The 18,865-nt window shown below is 37.2% G+C and overlaps 1 protein-coding gene across 2 annotated transcripts in view; it reads right to left on the reverse strand.

Moving 5' to 3' along the window:
- The window catches only part of LOC106913164 (uncharacterized), a 29,875-nt gene extending 11,978 nt beyond the window's left edge, over window positions 1-17,897 (reverse strand). The window contains exons 1-9 of one of the 2 annotated variants that reach the window (XM_088003720.1): window positions 17,808-17,897; window positions 13,219-14,725; window positions 11,462-13,076; window positions 11,067-11,324; window positions 9,636-10,064; window positions 7,880-8,311; window positions 6,121-6,549; window positions 4,274-4,789; window positions 2,495-2,944 (exon numbers count right to left, since the gene is read on the reverse strand). In XM_088003720.1, coding sequence (XP_087859846.1) covers window positions 2,495-2,944; window positions 4,274-4,789; window positions 6,121-6,549; window positions 7,880-8,311; window positions 9,636-10,064; window positions 11,067-11,324; window positions 11,462-13,076; window positions 13,219-13,579 — 4,490 coding nt within the window. In that variant the 5' untranslated portion in view covers window positions 13,580-14,725; window positions 17,808-17,897. The remainder of the gene's footprint in view (window positions 1-2,494; window positions 2,945-4,273; window positions 4,790-6,120; window positions 6,550-7,879; window positions 8,312-9,635; window positions 10,065-11,066; window positions 11,325-11,461; window positions 13,077-13,218; window positions 14,726-17,807) is intronic. The other variant, XM_088003721.1, reaches the window with a different exon arrangement.
- Between the last annotated feature and the right edge of the window lie 968 nt (window positions 17,898-18,865).

Here is an 18,865-nt window from a genome sequence, read left to right on the forward strand (position 1 = left end):
GGCACAGGATTAATTCCATATGAATAATACAGTAAAAGTAAGACATACAGCAGAAAAAACAGGTGACTTCCTTCCGTAAGTGGGCGGGGCTAAGGTGATGTCATCAACTGACCATGACAATGTGATGAGGGTTGGTCAGTAGTGAGACATAGGAAGCCTTATGCAGCTGTGACCTTATATGTGGAAGTTATCTCACTTTAATGTTTTATGGGGAATAGTCAAAGTTTGGCACGCCCACATGCTTTGACATACAAAAATTCCTGTAATAACTTTTGACATTCAATGTCTCAACACTCTGCTGACTGAGTTTGAAGTCTGTATCTCAAAAGCAGTAGGAGGAGTTCGATCAGATACAACGTCTATGAAAAACAGGAAATGGCGGATTTCATCCAAAATGGCCGACTTCCTGTTGGGTTTGAACCATGGCTCCAAGAGACTTTTTTGGAGGTCCTGACAAGATACACATGTGTACCAAGTTTCATATTTCTAGGTTAAAGCATGGCTTGGGGCTGATCATTTAAAATATTCTAAGGGGCACTCTGTGAGTTTTTGTGTAGGAGTTAAAACCGTTTCTAGTTTCATGGCGAAAAGGTGAACTTTGACCCCAGGGAACCCCCGTTTAGCAGGCACGAAAACGCAAACCTTTGATAGCTTTTAATCGGCCATGCCTTATCAAAATCCATAGGAGGAGTTGGATCAAACGGCTGTAAACGGCCAAAATGGGGTCAAAATCGGAACTTCAATCCAAAGTGTCCGACGTCCTGTGATACTTGCACTATGACATTAATTGTAAATTCTGAGCGTCTTGCAGCTCTACAAGTGTATCAAATGTCAAGTCTGTACAATGAAGTAAGGCATTGGGAAAGGGTCTGTTGAAAGTTGCTAGGTGGCACTGTTGAGCCGTTTCTTTTGCGATTTTTGCGAAGACCTTAAAATACAAAATTTTCATGCAGACTTGACGCGTCTGCCAAGTTTGGTGAGTTTTTGAATATGATAAAGCCCCCAAAAAGCCAATTTATTTGGCGGAAGCATAATAATAAACAGTATGAAAACAATAGGCCTTCGCAGCGCTTAGCTGCTCAGGCCTAATTAAAAAAAGGACTCTTTACAAAATACAGTAAGAACAGGTTTCGTGACAGCCAGCTAGACCTGATCAACGTCTTACTGCAAAATAACAAAATGGCTGACTCTAAACCAATCAGCTGTTGAATTCTAAGCAGCCCCATTTCGCCGGCCCAATTGGAACCACAGCTCTTGTGGTTCCAAGGAGCCGGGTTGGAAGTTCTAATGCAAAAACGGTCGACCCTACTTTGAACCCGTGCCGTGCCGTTCCGTTCCTTGCAGTGCAAAAAGTGCTTAAGTTTCTTCGCTGGCCTGGAACGCCTTGGGATTCCTCCAGAGGAGCTGGAACAAGTGGCTGGGGAAAGGGAAGTCTGGGCCGCCTTACTTAGGTTGCTGCCCCCACGATCCGACCCCGGATAAACGGAAGAAAATGGATGGATTAGTGATGGGCTATCTGAATCCAGGCTTCGAGGCGAGTACCGAGTAAAAAAGGGGCGTGTCCGATGAAGCCCCGCTTCGAGGCTCGTGTCATCTTGCTGAAAACCACGTGACTGGCAACAAACGAGGCCTCGCATTGAATGGGTCACTTAACTGCTTCATTTTGCGTGTCGGTTTTCAAAATAAAAGCGCGATGAGCCATACTGCTTCATGGGGTGTTGTCAATTTGGTCGCGCATCAGAGAACATTTGTCTTCAGTGGCCAAAATAAAATGAACATTGATCAACATATTTGATGTGTATTGATGATGGCACTCATCAAAATGTAATGTTTGTTGCTGCTTTTCTCAATTGTAGATTACGTTTTTATTATAATTATATTTTTGTGATTTTGTGATGTAAATCTCTTTGAACTGCATTGTTGCTGAAATGTGCTACACAAATAAACTTGATTGTCTGAATTGGTGCCAGCAAGAGAAAAATCTCTGACATCTGGGAATACTTTGAGATTATCCTCACAATAAAATTCTTCTTAGATAACAATAATTAACCCCTCCACCTCCCAATTTTTCACCTTCTGCAAAGTTCCACTATTATTTGTAGTCTGATTAGGAAAGATATATCAGTCTTGCACAGCAGAAACAGATTTAGTGCTGTTACAGAACTAAAATTCAACATGTAGCCACATATAAGGGATGAAAGCCAACTAGAAATCCATAAAAAAGTGAACGCCCAAACACTCCGAAGACATTAAACATCAAATGTCTTTATTGTCCGTCGATGACATAAAAGAAAACCCAACACAACCACTGACGTTCAACATCTGGAATATTCATCTATGTGAATAAAGACTCAATGTGTGAATATAACACTGAAGAAAACTCACAAATTGATATCACCGTGATGATGCCGTTTATGAATATTGAAGACTTGTAGTCAGAAACTAAAAGGTTATTGCATAATTAAACCAGTAAAGTGAAATAAAGTGACTGTACCTGAGCTGTGAGATAAAAGGCAGAAACTGTGTGAAACTCTTCACTTCACTCTCTCCGTGTGAGCAGTCTGTCAGCTCCACTGGTTTCTTCTCTGGTTGGAGTTTCATCACTTCCGGGAGGATGGAGGTCTTTCTCTCTGAGAGCTTTATGGTCCAGACTTTAGGAGCTGCTGACTGGAAAACTGACTGTAATGATGGAATGAGACTCAGACCTGATTTAGTCTCTCTGTCCTTCATCTGGGAGTACAGATCCAGCAGGAAGTCACTCTGGTACATGACATCATCATCATCCATGTATTTGTTCCAAAAGGGAAATGTTTCATATCTGCAGACTGATGCTAACATCTCCAGCATCTTCTCTCCTGTCTGCTGTTCTCTCTCTGCTGCTGCACTGAACAGATTCACTAAGAACCTGGTTTGTTCATGAACATATGAGCTCTGATGACCAAACCTGGAACAACAAGAAGGAAACATTTAGTGATGATTTGATCTGAGCTGTATAAACACAACCACTCACTACTGATGGACTCAGCAGTGTATCTATGTCAAACTGTTGAAGTCAGTTTTACAAACATCTACAGAAAGGTCACTGACAAAGGAATCATGACTGTTCAACTTTGACCTCTCCTCACAGTAGACAATAAAAACTTCGGCTGAGATCAAATTAACAATTTTCAATCTAATTCAGAGAGAAAATCTCCAGTAATATGATAATAATCTGACCAAATCGAGTATTAAAGTTTTTCTAGATGAATTTATCTCCTGATCATAATCAAACCAGTCTATAGATTCTAGTTTGGTCTCTTTTACTGAAACGAAAATGATCTGGTTTACATCTGACCTCCGAACATAGTAATAATCAATAAGATATTTTATTTTAGCTGTTTACATATTGGTCTATGTGAATGAAGGTTCAAGTCAGCGAGACGTTATTCATATTTTATTGTCACATTGGCAGAAATGATGGCTTTCTGCTAGAACTGGTTAGTTCAGACTGGATTAATATTAATGAAATGTTTTCATGATAAAGTTTCAGATCCTGTCTTTCTTGTTTCCAGATACAGCTACTTTAGAGCATCCTCTCTACCAAATACACTCGGTGACTAATTTTCTGCTACAGATAAAAGACAAACAACATTAAGCAGTTTTCATTCCTCCTGATCTTCAGAACCATGAAAAAAATCCCAGTTCCTTGTAGAACCAGAACTCATTCGTTCTGTTAGACCCTGAAGGATCAAGCTGGGAGTACTGAACCTTCCTACAAGAAGAACTGATCATTTATTTCAATAATAAGTAAATAAACACTTAAAGCTAATAAATCACTTTTATAATAAAATGTATTTTTATTTAGTTGTTTAAACATAAATGTGTATCAGGTTAACAAACTGATCATAAATCTATAAGCTATGATGTTTATAGATTTCATATCTATGAGCATCATATATTTAATGTTTTATCTTCATGCCTGGTAAAAACCTGGTCTTTTGGGTTTTTGAGACTAAAAGCTTCAGGCTGAACATAAAGAAACTGAACCAGAACCAGAATGTTCTGGAATGAGAACAAAGTTTTCTCCGGAAATGGATCCATTTATAAAAGAACTGGAATAAAGTCTATGTGAATAAAGTCTCAATGTGTGAATATCAATAACACTGAAAAAATATTACAAGTTGATATAGAAAAATCACCGTGATGATGCTGTTTATGGATATTAAAGACATGTAGTCAGAACTAAAAGGTTATTGAATAATTAAACCAGTAAAGTGAAATAAAGTGACTGTACCTGAGCTGTGAGATAAAAGGCAGACACTGCAGGAAACTCCTCACTTCACTCTCTTCATGTGAGCAGTCTGTCAGCTTCACTGGTTTCTTCTCTGGTTGGAGTTTCATCACTTCCAGGAGGATGGAGGTCTTTCTCTCTGAGAGCTTTATGGTCCAGACTTCAGGAGCTGCTGACTGGAAAACTGACTGTAATGATGGAAGGAGACTCAGACCTGATTTAGTCTCTCTGTCCTTCATCTGGGAGTACAGATCCAGCAGGAAGTCACTCTGAGATTTATCATTATAACCTGAAGGGAAATCCTGATATCTACAGACTGATGCTAACATCTCCAGCATCTTCTCTCCTGTCTGCTGTTCTCTCTCTGCTGCTGCACAGAACAGATTCACTAAGAACTTTTGCTGTTCTCTCCCTTCTTCACTGAACTGATTAATTAAGGACGTTTGTTTTATTTCCCCTATTAGTGAATAGATGAACAACTCGGATTCATGCTGAACATATGATCTCTGATGACCAAACCTGGAACAACAAGAAGGAAACGTTTAGTGATGATTTGATCTGAGCTGCATAAACACAACCACACACTACTGATGAACTCAGCAGTGTATCTATGTCAAACTGTTGAAGTCAGTTTTACAAACATCTACAGAAAGGTCACTGACAAAGGAATCATGACTGTTCAACTTTGACCTCTCCTCACAGTAGACAATAAAAACTTTAGCTGAGATCAAATTAACAATTTTCAATCTAATTCAGAGAGAAAATCTCCAGTAATATGATGATAATCTGACCAAACCGAGTATTAAAATTTTTCTAGATGAATTTATCTCCTGATCATAATCAAACCAGTCTATAGATTCTAGTTTGGTCTCTTTTACTGGAAAGAAAATGATCTGGTTTACATCTGACCTCCGAACATAGTAATAATAATTAAGATATTTTATTTTAGCTGTTTACATATTGGTCTATAGGTGAATGAAGGTTCAAGTCAGCGAGACGTTATTCATATTTTATTGTCACATTGGCAGAAATGATGGCTTTCTGCTAGAACTGGTTAGTTCAGACTGGATTAATATTAATGAAATATTTTCATGATAAAGTTTCAGATCCTGTCTTTCTTGTTTCCAGATACAGCTACTTTAGAGCATCCTCTCTACCAAATACACTCGGTGACTACTTTTCTGCCACAGATAAAAGACAAACAACATTAAGCAGCTTTTATTCCTGCTGATCTTCAGAACCATGAAAAAAATCCCAGTTCCTTGTAGAACCAGAACTCATTCGTTCTGTTAGACCCTGAAGGATCAAGCTGGGAGTACTGAACCTTCCTACAAGAAGAACTGATCATTTATTTCAATAATAAGTAAATCAACACTTAAAGCTAATAAATCACTTTTATAATAAAATGTATTTTTATTTAGTTGTTTAAACATAAATGGGCATCAGTTAAACAAACTGATCATAAATCTATAAGCTATGATGTTTATAGATTTCATATCTATGAGCATCATATATGTAATGTTTTATCTTCATGCCTGGTAAAAACCTGGTCTTTTGGGTTTTTGAGACTAAAAGCTTCAGGCTGAACATAAAGAAACTGAACCAGAACCAGAATGTTCTGGAATGAGAACAAAGTTTTCTCTGGAAATGGATCCATTTTTAAAAGAACTGGAATAAAGTTTATGTGAAGAAATTCTAAATGTGTGAATATAAATAACACTGAAAAAATATAACAAGTTGATATAGAAAAATCACCGTGATGATGCTGTTTATTAATATTAAAGACATGTAGTCAGAACTAAAAGGTTATTGAATAATTAAACCAGTAAAGTGAAATAAAGTGACTGTACCTGAGCTGTGAGATAAAAGGCAGACACTGCAGGAAACTCCTCACTTCACTCTCTTCATGTGAGCAGTCTGTCAGCTCCACTGGTTTCTTCTCTGGTTGGAGTTTCATCACTTCCAGGAGGATGGAGGTCTTTCTCTCTGAGAGCTTTATGGTCCAGACTTTAGGAGCTGACTGTAAAACTGACTGTAATGATGGAAGGAGACTCAGACCTGATTTAGTCTCTCTGTCCTTCATCTGGGAGTACAGATCCAGCAGGAAGTCAGTCTGAGATTTATCATTATAACCTGAAGGGAAATCCTGATATCTGCAGACTGATGCTAACATCTCCAGCATCTTCTCTCCTGTCTGCTGTTCTCTCTCTGCTGCTGCACAGAACAGATTCACTAAAAACCTGGTTTGTTCATGAACATATGAGCTCTGATGACCAAACCTGGAACAACAAGAAGGAAACATTTAGTGATGATTTGATCTGAGCTGTATAAACACAACCACTCACTACTGATGAACTCAGCAGTGTATTTATGTCAAACTGTTGAAGTCAGTTTTACAAACATCTACAGAAAGGTCACTGACAAAGGAATCATGACTGTTCAACTTTGACCTCTCCTTACAGGAGACAATAAAAACTTCAGCTGAGATCAAATTAACAATTTTCAAACTAATTCAGAGAGAAAATCTCCAGTAATATGATGATAATCTGACCAAACCGAGTATTAAAGTTTTTCTAGATGAATTTATCTCCTGATCATAATCAAACCAGTCTATAGATTCTAGTTTGGTCTCTTTTACTGGAAAGAAAATGATCTGGTTTACATCTGACCTCCGAACATAGTAATAATCAATAAGATATTTTATTTTAGCTGTTTACATATTGGTCTATAGGTGAATGAAAATTCAAGTCAGCGAGACGTTATTAATATTTTATTGTCACATTGGCAGAAATGATGGCTTTCTGCTAGAACTGGTTAGTTCAGACTGATTAATATTAATGAAATGTTTTCATGATAAAGTTTCAGATCCTGTCTTTCTTGTTTCCAGATACAGCTACTTTAGAGCATCTTCACTACCAAATACACTCGGTGACTAATTTTCTGCTACAGATAAAAGACAAACAACATTAAGCAGCTTTTATTCCTGCTGATCTTCAGAACCATGAAAAAAATCCCAGTTCCTTGTAGAACCAGAACTCATTCGTTCTGTTAGACCCTGAAGGATCAAGCTGGGAGTACTGAACCTTCCTACAAGAAGAACTGATCATTTATTTCAATAATAAGTAAATCAACACTTAAAGCTAATAAATCACTTTTATAATAAAATGTATTTTTATTTAGTTGTTTAAACATAAATGGGCATCAGTTAAACAAACTGATCATAAATCTATAAGCTATGATGTTTATAGATTTCATATCTATGAGCATCATATATTTAATGTTTTATCTTCATGCCTGGTAAAAACCTGGTCTTTTGGGTTTTTGAGACTAAAAGCTTCAGGCTGAACATAAAGAAACTGAACCAGAACCAGAATGTTCTGGAATGAGAACAAAGTTTTCTCTGAAAATGGATCCATTTTTAAAAGAACTGGAATAAAGTTTATGTGAAGAAATTCTCAATGTGTGAATATAAATAACACTGAAAAAATATAACAAGTTGATATAGAAAAATCACCGTGATGATGCTGTTTATTAATATTAAAGACATGTAGTCAGAACTAAAAGGTTATTGAATAATTAAACCAGTAAAGTGAAATAAAGTGACTGTACCTGAGCTGTGAGATAAAAGGCAGACACTGCAGGAAACTCCTCACTTCACTCTCTCCATGTGAGCAGTCTGTCAGCTCCACTGGTTTCTTCTCTGGTTGGAGTTTCATCACTTCCAGGAGGATGGAGGTCTTTCTCTCTGAGAGCTTTATGGTCCAGACTTTAGGAGCTGCTGACTGGAAAACTGACTGTAATGATGGAAGGAGACTCAGACCTGATTTAGTCTCTCTGTCCTTCATCTGGGAGTACAGATCCAGCAGGAAGTCACTCTGAGATTTATTATTATAACCTGAAGGGAAATTCTGATATCTGCAGACTGATGCTAACATCTCCAGCATCTTCTCTCCTGTCTGCTGTTCTCTCTCTGCTGCTGCACAGAACAGATTCACTAAAAACCTGGTTTGTTCATGAAAATTTGATCTCTGATGACCAAACCTGGAACAACAAGAAGGAAACATTTAGTGATGATTTGATCTGAGCTGTATAAACACAACCACACACTACTGATGGACTCAGCAGTGTATCTATGTCAAACTGTTGAAGTCAGTTTTACAAACATCTACAGAAAGGTCACTGACAAAGGAATCATGACTGTTCAACTTTGACCTCTCCTCACAGTAGACAATAAAAACTTCGGCTGAGATCAAATTAACAATTTTCAATCTAATTCAGAAAGAAAATCTCCAGTAATATGATGATAATCTGACCAAACCGAGTGTTAAATTTTTTCTAGATGAATTTATCTCCTGATCACAATCAAACCAGTCTATAGATTCTAGTTTGGTCTCTTTTACTGGAAAGAAAATTATCTGGTTTACATCTGACCTCCGAACATAGTAATAATCAATAAGATATTTTATTTTAGCTGTTTACATATTGGTCTATGTGAATGAAGGTTCAAGTCAGCGAGACGTTATTAATATTTTATTGTCACATTGGCAGAAATGATGGCTTTCTGCTAGAACTGGTTAGTTCAGACTGGTTAATATTAATGAAATGTTTTCATGATAAAGTTTCAGATCCTGTCTTTCTTGTTTCCAGATACAGCTACTTTAGAGCATCCTCACTACCAAATACACTCGGTGACTAATTTTCTGCTACAGATAAAAGACAAACAACATTAAGCAGTTTTCATTCCTCCTGATCTTCAGAACCATGAAAAAAATCCCAGTTCCTTGTAGAACCAGAACTCATTCGTTCTGTTAGACCCTGAAGGATCAAGCTGGGAGTACTGAACCTTCCTACAAGAAGAACTGATCATTTATTTCAATAATAAGTAAATCAACACTTAAAGCTAATAAATCACTTTTATAATAAAATGTATTTTTATTTAGTTGTTTAAACATAAATGTGTATCAGGTTAACAAACTGATCATAAATCTATAAGCTATGATGTTTATAGATTTCATATCTATGAGCATCATATATTTAATGTTTTATCATCATGCCTGGTAAAAACCTGGTCTTTTGGGTTTTTGAGACTAAAAGCTTCAGGCTGAACATAAAGAAACTGAACCAGAACCAGAATATTCTGGAATGAGAACAAAGTTTTCTCTGGAAATGGATCCATTTATAAAAGAACTGGAATAAAGTTTATGTGAAGAAATTCTCAATGTGTGAATATAACACTGAACAAATATTACAAATTGATATAGAAAAATCACCGTGATGATGCTGTTTATGGATATTAAAGACATGTAGTCAGAACTAAAAGGTTATTGAATAATTAAACCAGTAAAGTGAAATAAAGTGACTGTACCAGAGCTCTGAGATAAAAGGCAGACACTGCAGGAAACTCCTCACTTCACTCTCTTCATGTGAGCAGTCTGTCAGCTCCACTGGTTTCTTCTCTGGTTGGAGTTTCATCACTTCCAGGAGGATGGAGGTCTTTCTCTCTGAGAGCTTTATGGTCCAGACTTTAGGAGCTGCTGACTGGAAAACTGACTGTAATGATGGAAGGAGACTCAGACCTGATTTAGTCTCTCTGTCCTTCATCTGGGAGTACAGATCCAGCAGGAAGTCACTCTGAGATTTATCATTATAACCTAAAAATGTTTCATCTCTACAGACTGATGCTAACATCTCCAGCATCTTCTCTCCTGTCTGCTGTTCTCTCTCTGCTGCTGCACAGAACAGATTCACTAAAAACCTGGTTTGTTCATGATGATCTGAGCTCCAAGGATCAAACCTGGAACAACAAGAAGGAAACATTTAGTGATGATGTGATCTGAGCTGCATAGATACAATCACACACTACTGATGATCTCCATCTTGAACATGTTTGTCCTTCAAGTGATGAAATTACATGTTAAACATGTTTGTTTATAATTATCTGATCTTCCAGACTGAACCATCTAAACTAAAAATCCGAAGTTGGCCATGTGAACACAACTAAATTTTAAAAACAGACCAATAATCAGATGCAGTATCAAAAAATCAAATGTCCACACAGAAATGGGGAGAAAATTACAAACGAGAGGCAAGGTATTGTGACATAATTATTCTAAAACAGGCCATTTACAGGAATATACTAATATTTGAGCATGCTGGGACAGATTGGTAAAACATGGTAAAACAACTCCAACAGTCTAAATCAACATTCAGTCTGGTGTTGATTTAGAAATCAACATCAGACAGTTCCTCCCACAATTGTAACATATTTGTGACATCACATTAGGGAAGGAGCAACAGATAGGGTGGGGTCCACAGCAGGCCCGCAGCCTGGACCTACAGGGGGTAGGTCCACCTGGACCTGTTGATTCTAAATAAACACCAGACTGAGTTACTGTTGGAGTTAATTTAGAAATCAACACTGGACTGGATTGCTTTTTATTTAACTCTTTGGAACTCTTTACTGAGTGTTAGGGAAACTAACACTCAGTAACACTCATGTTGTTGAATTAACACTGTATTTTTAACATACAACACTTAAACTGGAAATCTAACACTTTTGAATTTGCTGTGTAAGACAGGAAAAGTCAATTTATCTTCATTTAAAACTCTCATGAATACCAATATTCCAAACATCTGCTTAAACTGCACTAAATACACCAGACTGAGCTACTGTTGGAGTTAATTTAGAAATTAACTAGTTATGCATAGAATTAAAGCATATTTTCTGAATGGTATCATTACATTACTTTAGGGGTCATATATCCCACTCCTAACACACAGAAATAATGTTTCTTACATGAGATTATGGATGTATGGCAGAGCCTGTAGCAGTGATTCACACAGACTCTGGAAGACATGACCTCTTTGGGTCCAGTGGAGGCAGACATTGACCTTTGTAGCTGACCTCTGCATGGCTTTCACAGCTCTTTCGAACAGCTGCTTTTCAACTGGAAGATACAGCTGGTTTCCACAGAGACGCAGTAATGTCATATATTCTGTCTGTCCTCCACTGAGAAAGACAACCCTCCACAGTTGCTGAGCCAGAGGGTCAGACCTGTAATTTAAAGAAAACTAAGAAACTATGCAAGAAGGTAATATTGGCATTGTGTTACAAAACTGATCTAGAATAAATTTAATTTTCAATATATGACCTTGTATGAAATGTATGAAACAAAACATGTTGAGTCATACCATTGAACATTTTCAAGGCATCTAAACAGCTGTCTCATTCCTAGTTCAGACACTGTCACATCCTGAAGGTTTAGTCTTATTTTCCTTCCCTTTGACTGAGTGACCACATAGGCCACAGCACAGCAGGAATAAGGGTCCAGATTCTCTCCACAGAGGTCAAGATGGAAGTTCAGTTTGCTCAGAAAGGAAATGCAGACTTCAGAGCTCTGGGACTCATACAAACATTGGCAAAAGAACAGGATGTCAACATAATGTTCAGTGTCTTTATCTTTGGAGAACAATGTATCAATCATCTCTTTGAAGAACCATCCAGACGTTTCCTTGAGCTCTTCAGATGGAATCAGACAGCTCATCAAACGTGGACTCTTCTCATTCAACAAACGGCACATGAATGGGATCAGATGCTTCATGTGTTTCTTCTCCTCAGTGAGGCACTGCTGGAAAACCTCCCTGATCTTATCAGGATTCTTCAAAAGCCACAGAGCTGCAAAAAACTCCTGCATGGTGTAATGGAGAAAAGCGAAGAGGGTTATGGTTTCAGTAAGGGCAACTTTGACATCAAGTGTTTTCAGGAAGGAAAGGACACAGCCATCTTCACAGGAAAAACCTTCCAGATTCACAGTTTTTCTTTCAGTTGCATTAAAAGCAGCTTCAGCCAGAGACAGGATTTCTTCCTTCTTGTTTTTGATGAACTGATTGAGATTCTTGTTCCTGGTTTTGTTGCTGTTCATCTGGAGACCATATCGAACAATATTGATGTATATTTCAGTCACAGTTCTGGGCTGCAGAGAGTTTTCAGATGGAAAGCTGGCAGCCACCATCAGTGCGTACATTGGAACATGACAAAGAGTCAACAGCTCCACGTTACTCAGAACCTTCTTGTGATTTTCACCCAGAGCTGAAGACAAATATGTCATTATTGTTTCCTCACTGAAGCCTTTCACCTCCACTCTGAGCCAGTCTTCAGGATAGAGGTCTTCCTCATCTTCTGGTCTGCAGGTAATGATGATTTTAGCATCAGGCAAGAGATCTTTGTCTACAAGTTTCTTCACAACTAATAGAGAGAGATCAGTGACTCCATCTAAAATGATCGTAACATTATCAGAGTTGCTCTTTATGTCCTGTAACACTTCATCTTTGCGCTCATCTGGTTCACTGCATGCAGTGAAAAGTAGATCCTCCAAACTCATTGTTGGTGGGATGTTGGTTAATTCCCTCATATCAAAGTAAAACATGTAATCAAACTCCTTGTTGTCTCTTTCTGACCACAGTCTCAATATTTCATGACTCAGAGCCGTCTTTCCAATACCAGGTTTTCCAACCAGGAGGATGCTTTTATCTGTTTTCAGCAGGTCACTGGGGGAGATTTCTGGGTTGTTCTCTGGAATATAAGTCCTTAACTTTTTAGGACGGGACATCTTGTTCTTCTTCTTTTTAAATGACTTTACTTTGGACTGAGACATGGTCCCTTCCGTATTTAACACAAGTGAATTAAATAACACCTCAGGATTCTTTTTTTCTTCAAAAAGATTTTTAGTTCCCCTCCAAAATTCTTTTGAAAGTTCTTGTGCTTTTGACTTCAACTTTGCTTGATATCTGTAGCATGGCCTTGATCCTGAGAGTAACACACCAATAGACAATCGTTTTACTTATATTGCACTCACAACATGTTTTACATCAAGCAGCAAAAACTACAAATGTCTACATCTAATTAACAAAACATTTCATGTCTTTTAAATATTTTAAAGGTTTGATACCCTGTATGAAGTTTACATCCATTTCTGTGTCTTCTTTGAAAGGAAAACAGCTGATCCAATGGTGCAGGTCAAACTTTTCAGCCTCAGTTGAAGCTCTCTCTAAGGTTCTCCTCCTTGTCTTGTAAATAATCCTTAGTAACTTGTAACAGGCTTCTTCACCTTTTCTAGTGACTGAGTCCAGTATTGCTCTGGTTCTATCATAGTCATCTTTCTCTCCTTTTATCTTGCTGACCTCTTCATCAATGAGAACTCCTTGCTGATGTAAAATCTCAAGAATCACTGACAGATTCCTCAATTCTCCAATCAGATGAACTCTGGCATTCTTGACATATTCCAAGGCAGACTGTAATGTGGACGCCATGACTCCTGATCTTGTTAGATCTGCAAACAAACCCAACTTCACTGATCTGAAAAATAGGACACCAACTTAATGTGCAAATTATAAATTGTCTACAGGATAACTGTCAAATGTAAGGCTCAGAGGTCAATGCCAGCACACCATAACTTTTTTTTAGCCCTTTGGCACTACATAGCTGGACCTAGGCCAACCTGGGCCAACCTGACTTCAAAACAAGGCTGAGGGTTTTTGCATTGACACTTCCAGCCCGGTTCCACCCCGCTCACTGGAAACCTGAGAGCAGTGGTTCCAATTGGGCTGACCAGACAGGGCTGGTTGGAATTAGCTGTTGATGGGTTAAGTTGCTGAGGGGGCTGACAAGTTGTCTTCCAGATCTCTGTCAAAGGAGCGCTAGACTTTCATTTTAACATCTGGAGTCAAATAATTCCTGTCAATCTATTCTTACCCATAAAATTTTAAATAATGACAATTACATATTCAATTGAATTTTATTTTCTTTCGGTTAAAATAATGTTCAACAAGCTGATCAGAGGATCCTCATTGTGTCATCAGATCAAAAAGATAAATATATGTAACTTTTTCTCGCAGTGAAAAAAAAACTACAATAACTGTGGTTCCACAAACTAATGCCCCTTTACCACTAGTTCTACTTCAGCAGCCCCACTCTACTTGACCTGTCTCCGCTCTACTACGAAATAATCACGTTTCCACAGACCCGGCTTGGCCTGTAGGGGGGTGGCGCCTTCTGGTGGTGGGTGGTATATCGCTCTTCCTCCAGGTGCTGTGTGTCCTTACTGTTTGACCGAACGTGAGGCATTATACCTCCAACACAAAAAAAGGACAGCTGAATTATTATTTTTTTTTTTTACAGCCTGATTATGATTTTTCTGAGATTTCAAGAAAAGGCGCAGGGTGAGGAATGCTGCTGCTGTGGCAAGGACAGCTGATCTCTGCCTTGCAGCTAGAGGAAAAAAAAAAAAAAGCCCAAAGGCCACTTGTAGTCGGACTTGGTGACAGAAACTCAAACTAATTCCTGTTTTTCCAGCAACTAAATGCCATCTCCTTCCTCCCTCCATTGTTTACATTTCCATCGCGGCGTGCAATCAGCTGTTGCTGTCATATAGAAACGGCGGTCACTCCCCTAGACACCTGCAAGAAATTAAAATAATTACAAAAGAAAATAGTAACTCACAGTAATGCAAAGTGATTTGGATAAGTAACTTTAATCTGATTACTGGATTTGAAATAGTAATGCTTTAGATTACTCATTACTGAAAAAAGTGGTCCGACATCACTGGTAATCTACAACGTCAAGTGTCAATGAAATAAACATATTATATAATAATGTAATTACAGTGCTATTTTCACTTTGTCTAAAGCTCTTCGCATTTTTGAGAGGATTATATTAGAGCCTTGATGCCTTGCAAACTACAGTGTGTACAATACTGTGTGGAGTGAGTATAAAAAAAGAAAATTTGTTCATTGAGAGCACAACAGCATTTATTTTTCATCTTTTGTTTGCCTCAACTGCGATAGATTGGCGACCTACCCAGGGCGACCCCACCTCTCACCTGCTGACAGCTGGAGATAGGCACCAGCACCCCTTGTAAGGGGTAATTACTTGTAAGTTTTAAACCTACGCAGACATACAGCCATGGATAAAATACCTCTGTCGTTTTGAAGTTTATTGCTCATTTTTATGTCCTGTACAATAAATGGTTCATAACTGTTTAGTTAGCGAACTGTTAGAGCCATTTTAGAAGAATAAATACCATATAATATAAATATTTTTTTAACATCTCAACGGGAAAAATTCTGGTGTAACAACAGCAAAATGACAAACAACCAAAGCATGCAGATTCACGCAAAGATAAAACATAAAAAACAGATTAAGAGTAACATACTGTAAAATGTAGAGAAAGTTGCAGCATAAAAAACTGGAGTAATTATAAACAGCTCACTCCGACTCTAAGGAATGTGTAACTGAGTAGGATTACTCCAGAAAATGTGCATGTTTTGTTTGAGTAATAATAGGGCTCCTACAACTTAAGGCAAGTTAAATTTAAGACTTTTTAAGACTTTTTTAAATACTGCCTGAAATTAAATTTAAGACCAACTTTACAATACACACAAATAGAAATGAAACAAGCGACAATTTTACCCAAAAGTTTCACAAGAAACATAACTTATGGAGTCACTTGACGTCGACATAATGGCTGCCTAGGAGAGTCCCGCACCACCCCTCATAATGTATTTTGCATATAAATCACACAGGGATCCGAGGAATCAGCATCAAATATCCTCCCACACACTTTGACTATTCATGACAAGTGCTAGGTCATGTTTATGATGGTGTTGTGTCAGCCTTATGTACACCCCGTCAAATAATAATGGAGAGAAAGAAATTAATACCAAGTTGTTTGTTAATTGATGTACTTTTAATTCAATATGCAATAAAATATTATATAGAAAAGTAAATGTTGCAAACAGAAAATTAAACAATCCTGTTTCTGAGTCAGGTTAAAATTTTGGGGCCATTAACGTTTTGAAACTGGGCTTTTTCTCTTAGCCTTTCAGAAAACTTAAACCAAAAACAGTACTGCTAACTTAATAAGGTACATTATGTTTCTTACTTACCTTATATTGGAATAAAGTAGTATTAGTGCTATTGGATTTATTGTTACTAAAAAATTTCATGAATTAATACTTTCTCTAGATGGGAACAAGACATGAAATTAGCACTAACTTATCTTTAGCTAGACTGGAGTATTTAAGATACTAGCTGGGCAAGCTAACTTTAAATAAACTTAAAATATGAGCAGTTTGTTCGTATTTAAATACAGATTACTTATTTTGTCTTCTACTACACAAAAACTGCCTTAATTAACAAAACAAACACTGCAAGCTAAAATAATTACCGGTAATAACATTACAGGAGGTAACGGCTGGTGACGTCAACATCCAATTGTTTAAAAAACGGAAACGAAAATGTTTGACATGTCGGAGCAAAGACAAGCAATATTGAAAAACATAGATAAATACACAAAATTAATCCTCCTGAAGGTTTAGGGTTTTTCCTCTGTCCTCATGTTTTGAAAAGAAATATGACAAAAGTTTGTGGAACTGAATTGGAAAAATGCATAGACTTCCGTGGGGGGAGATCAATTTTCTAGGTATTAAATGTGAGGACTTCACAAAACTACTAAGCTGAAGTTGGTTTCTAATTCTAGTTTCCAATAGCTAAAGGGGGATTCCACCTGATTTTTCACTACCTTCCGCATCTTTAATCGACTCAAACTACAACACCTAGACCCTTCAAACCTGCACTGGAGTATTTTGCTCTAATAAAAGAATATTTAAAACCATGTCTGTGATTTGTGAAACCTTTTTCTGATTTGTGAAACTTCACTTAACAGACCGCTGCAAAATATCTTTCCTTCCAACAGGCATCACCATCTACAGTAACTCTTTGAAGAATTAATGAGTTCCACCAACATTTAATTTCCCATTGGAATTAATAAAGAGGTTTTGAATTAGAATTTAATTTGAAAAAAAAAACTGCATGGAAGTGTGAATAGTAATCTGATCTTTAGTGAAGTTTCACAAATCAGAAAAAGTTTCACAAATCACAAACATGGTTTTAAATATTCTTCCATTAGAGCAGAATACTCCAGTGCAGGTTTGAAGGGTCTAGGTGTTGTAGCTTTGGAGCTGGAGCAGTTCTAGTGCAACCCAGATGCAAAAAAAGCTGTAAAATCAAACTTTATTGAAGTTTTATTACAAATCAGACAAAAGTTTCACAAATCCCAAACATGGTTCTAAATATTCTGCTATTAGAGCAGAATAATCGAGTAAAGGTTTGAATATTCTAGGTGTTTTGGAATTAGAGCAGGTCTTGTGTGATTGAGACCGGAAAAATGGCAACAATTGCCCTTTTTTGAAGTTTCACAAATGAGAAAAAGTTTCACAAATCACAAACATGGTTTTAAATATCCAGCTTGAAGAGGAGAATAATCTAGTCCAGGTTTGAAGTGTCTGGGTGTAGTAGTTTTTAAACTTGAGTCGATTAAAGATGCGGCGGAAGGTAGTGAAAAATTAAATGGAAACGAACTTCAGCTTCGTCACAAAACTCGAGCTAGAGATATGTCAAACTGTCACAGAACTTTAAAACAACAGGGTCAAATAAGACAAACTGATAACAGACATATAAAGTACATTAAGAGAGAATTACCTCAAACTGCGACGAAAACGAAACCTGGACAAGAGTGTCACGGAAGTGGAGTTCGCGTACGCGCCGTGTCATAAAATATCAAAAATACTGGTACTATGTAAATGCTCCCACTAGATGGCAGTATTAGGAAACATTGACCGCTAAACATTAACTGTGAATCTCTGAAATGGCAGATTTAGATTAAAATTATTTTCTGTCAATCAAGAATGTTGTTTCTTGATAGGAAGGAGAAATGAGGCAATTACAACTATATATACTAAAAGAAAACACACAGACAGATAGATAGATAGATAGATAGATAGATAGATAGATAGATAGATAGATAGATAGATAGATAGATAGATAGATAGATAGATAGATAGATAGATAGATAGATAGATAGATAGATAGATAGATAGATAGATAGATAGATAGATAGATAGATAGATAGATAGATAGATAGATAGATAGATAGATAGATAGATAGATAGATAGATAGATAGAGGAACGTGCAGAAGGTAGGGTGGGGGATTGGGGGGACTACAGGGGGCTTGAGCGCGGGAGGGAGTTGTATTATTATTTTTCTAAGCCCTCTTCTGATACATAATAACATGTACTAAAATTATTTTTTGTTGTTGTTTTTTTTTTGTATAACATAATAAGCCCTCTGGTCACCTTGTTACCTTTGACCTTTTGCCTGTGACGCATGACGCAGTTGCCTCTCGCGCAGTGAAGGCAGCTAACTGGAGCTCAACGTAGCAAACGTTACAGATTACAGATCAGTTTTTGGTGAATTCTCATCTCAACCTCAAGATTTTGTTTCTATTTGTTCTCAAATAATACATTTTTTGCTCTTTGTTTATGCAGAAAAATATTCACACAAAACTGTTTTTGTTTTTCTCACGGTAATATTTTAACATTTTTGCAAACAGCTATAAACTTTGTTCAAATTCTGTCCTAGTTTTCAGCAAAACATTTTACAAAAAAAAAAAAAATGCAAAAATGGCAAAGGGCACAAAGTTTGTTGCTATTTCAAATATAATCTACATTGATGATACTGGTTCTGTATTTACTTGTGT

The sequence above is a fragment of the Poecilia mexicana genome, unplaced genomic scaffold (genome assembly GCF_051168715.1).
Source record: "Poecilia mexicana isolate PSO_F unplaced genomic scaffold, ASM5116871v1 scaffold_2, whole genome shotgun sequence".
Classification (NCBI taxonomy): Eukaryota; Metazoa; Chordata; class Actinopteri; order Cyprinodontiformes; family Poeciliidae; genus Poecilia; species Poecilia mexicana.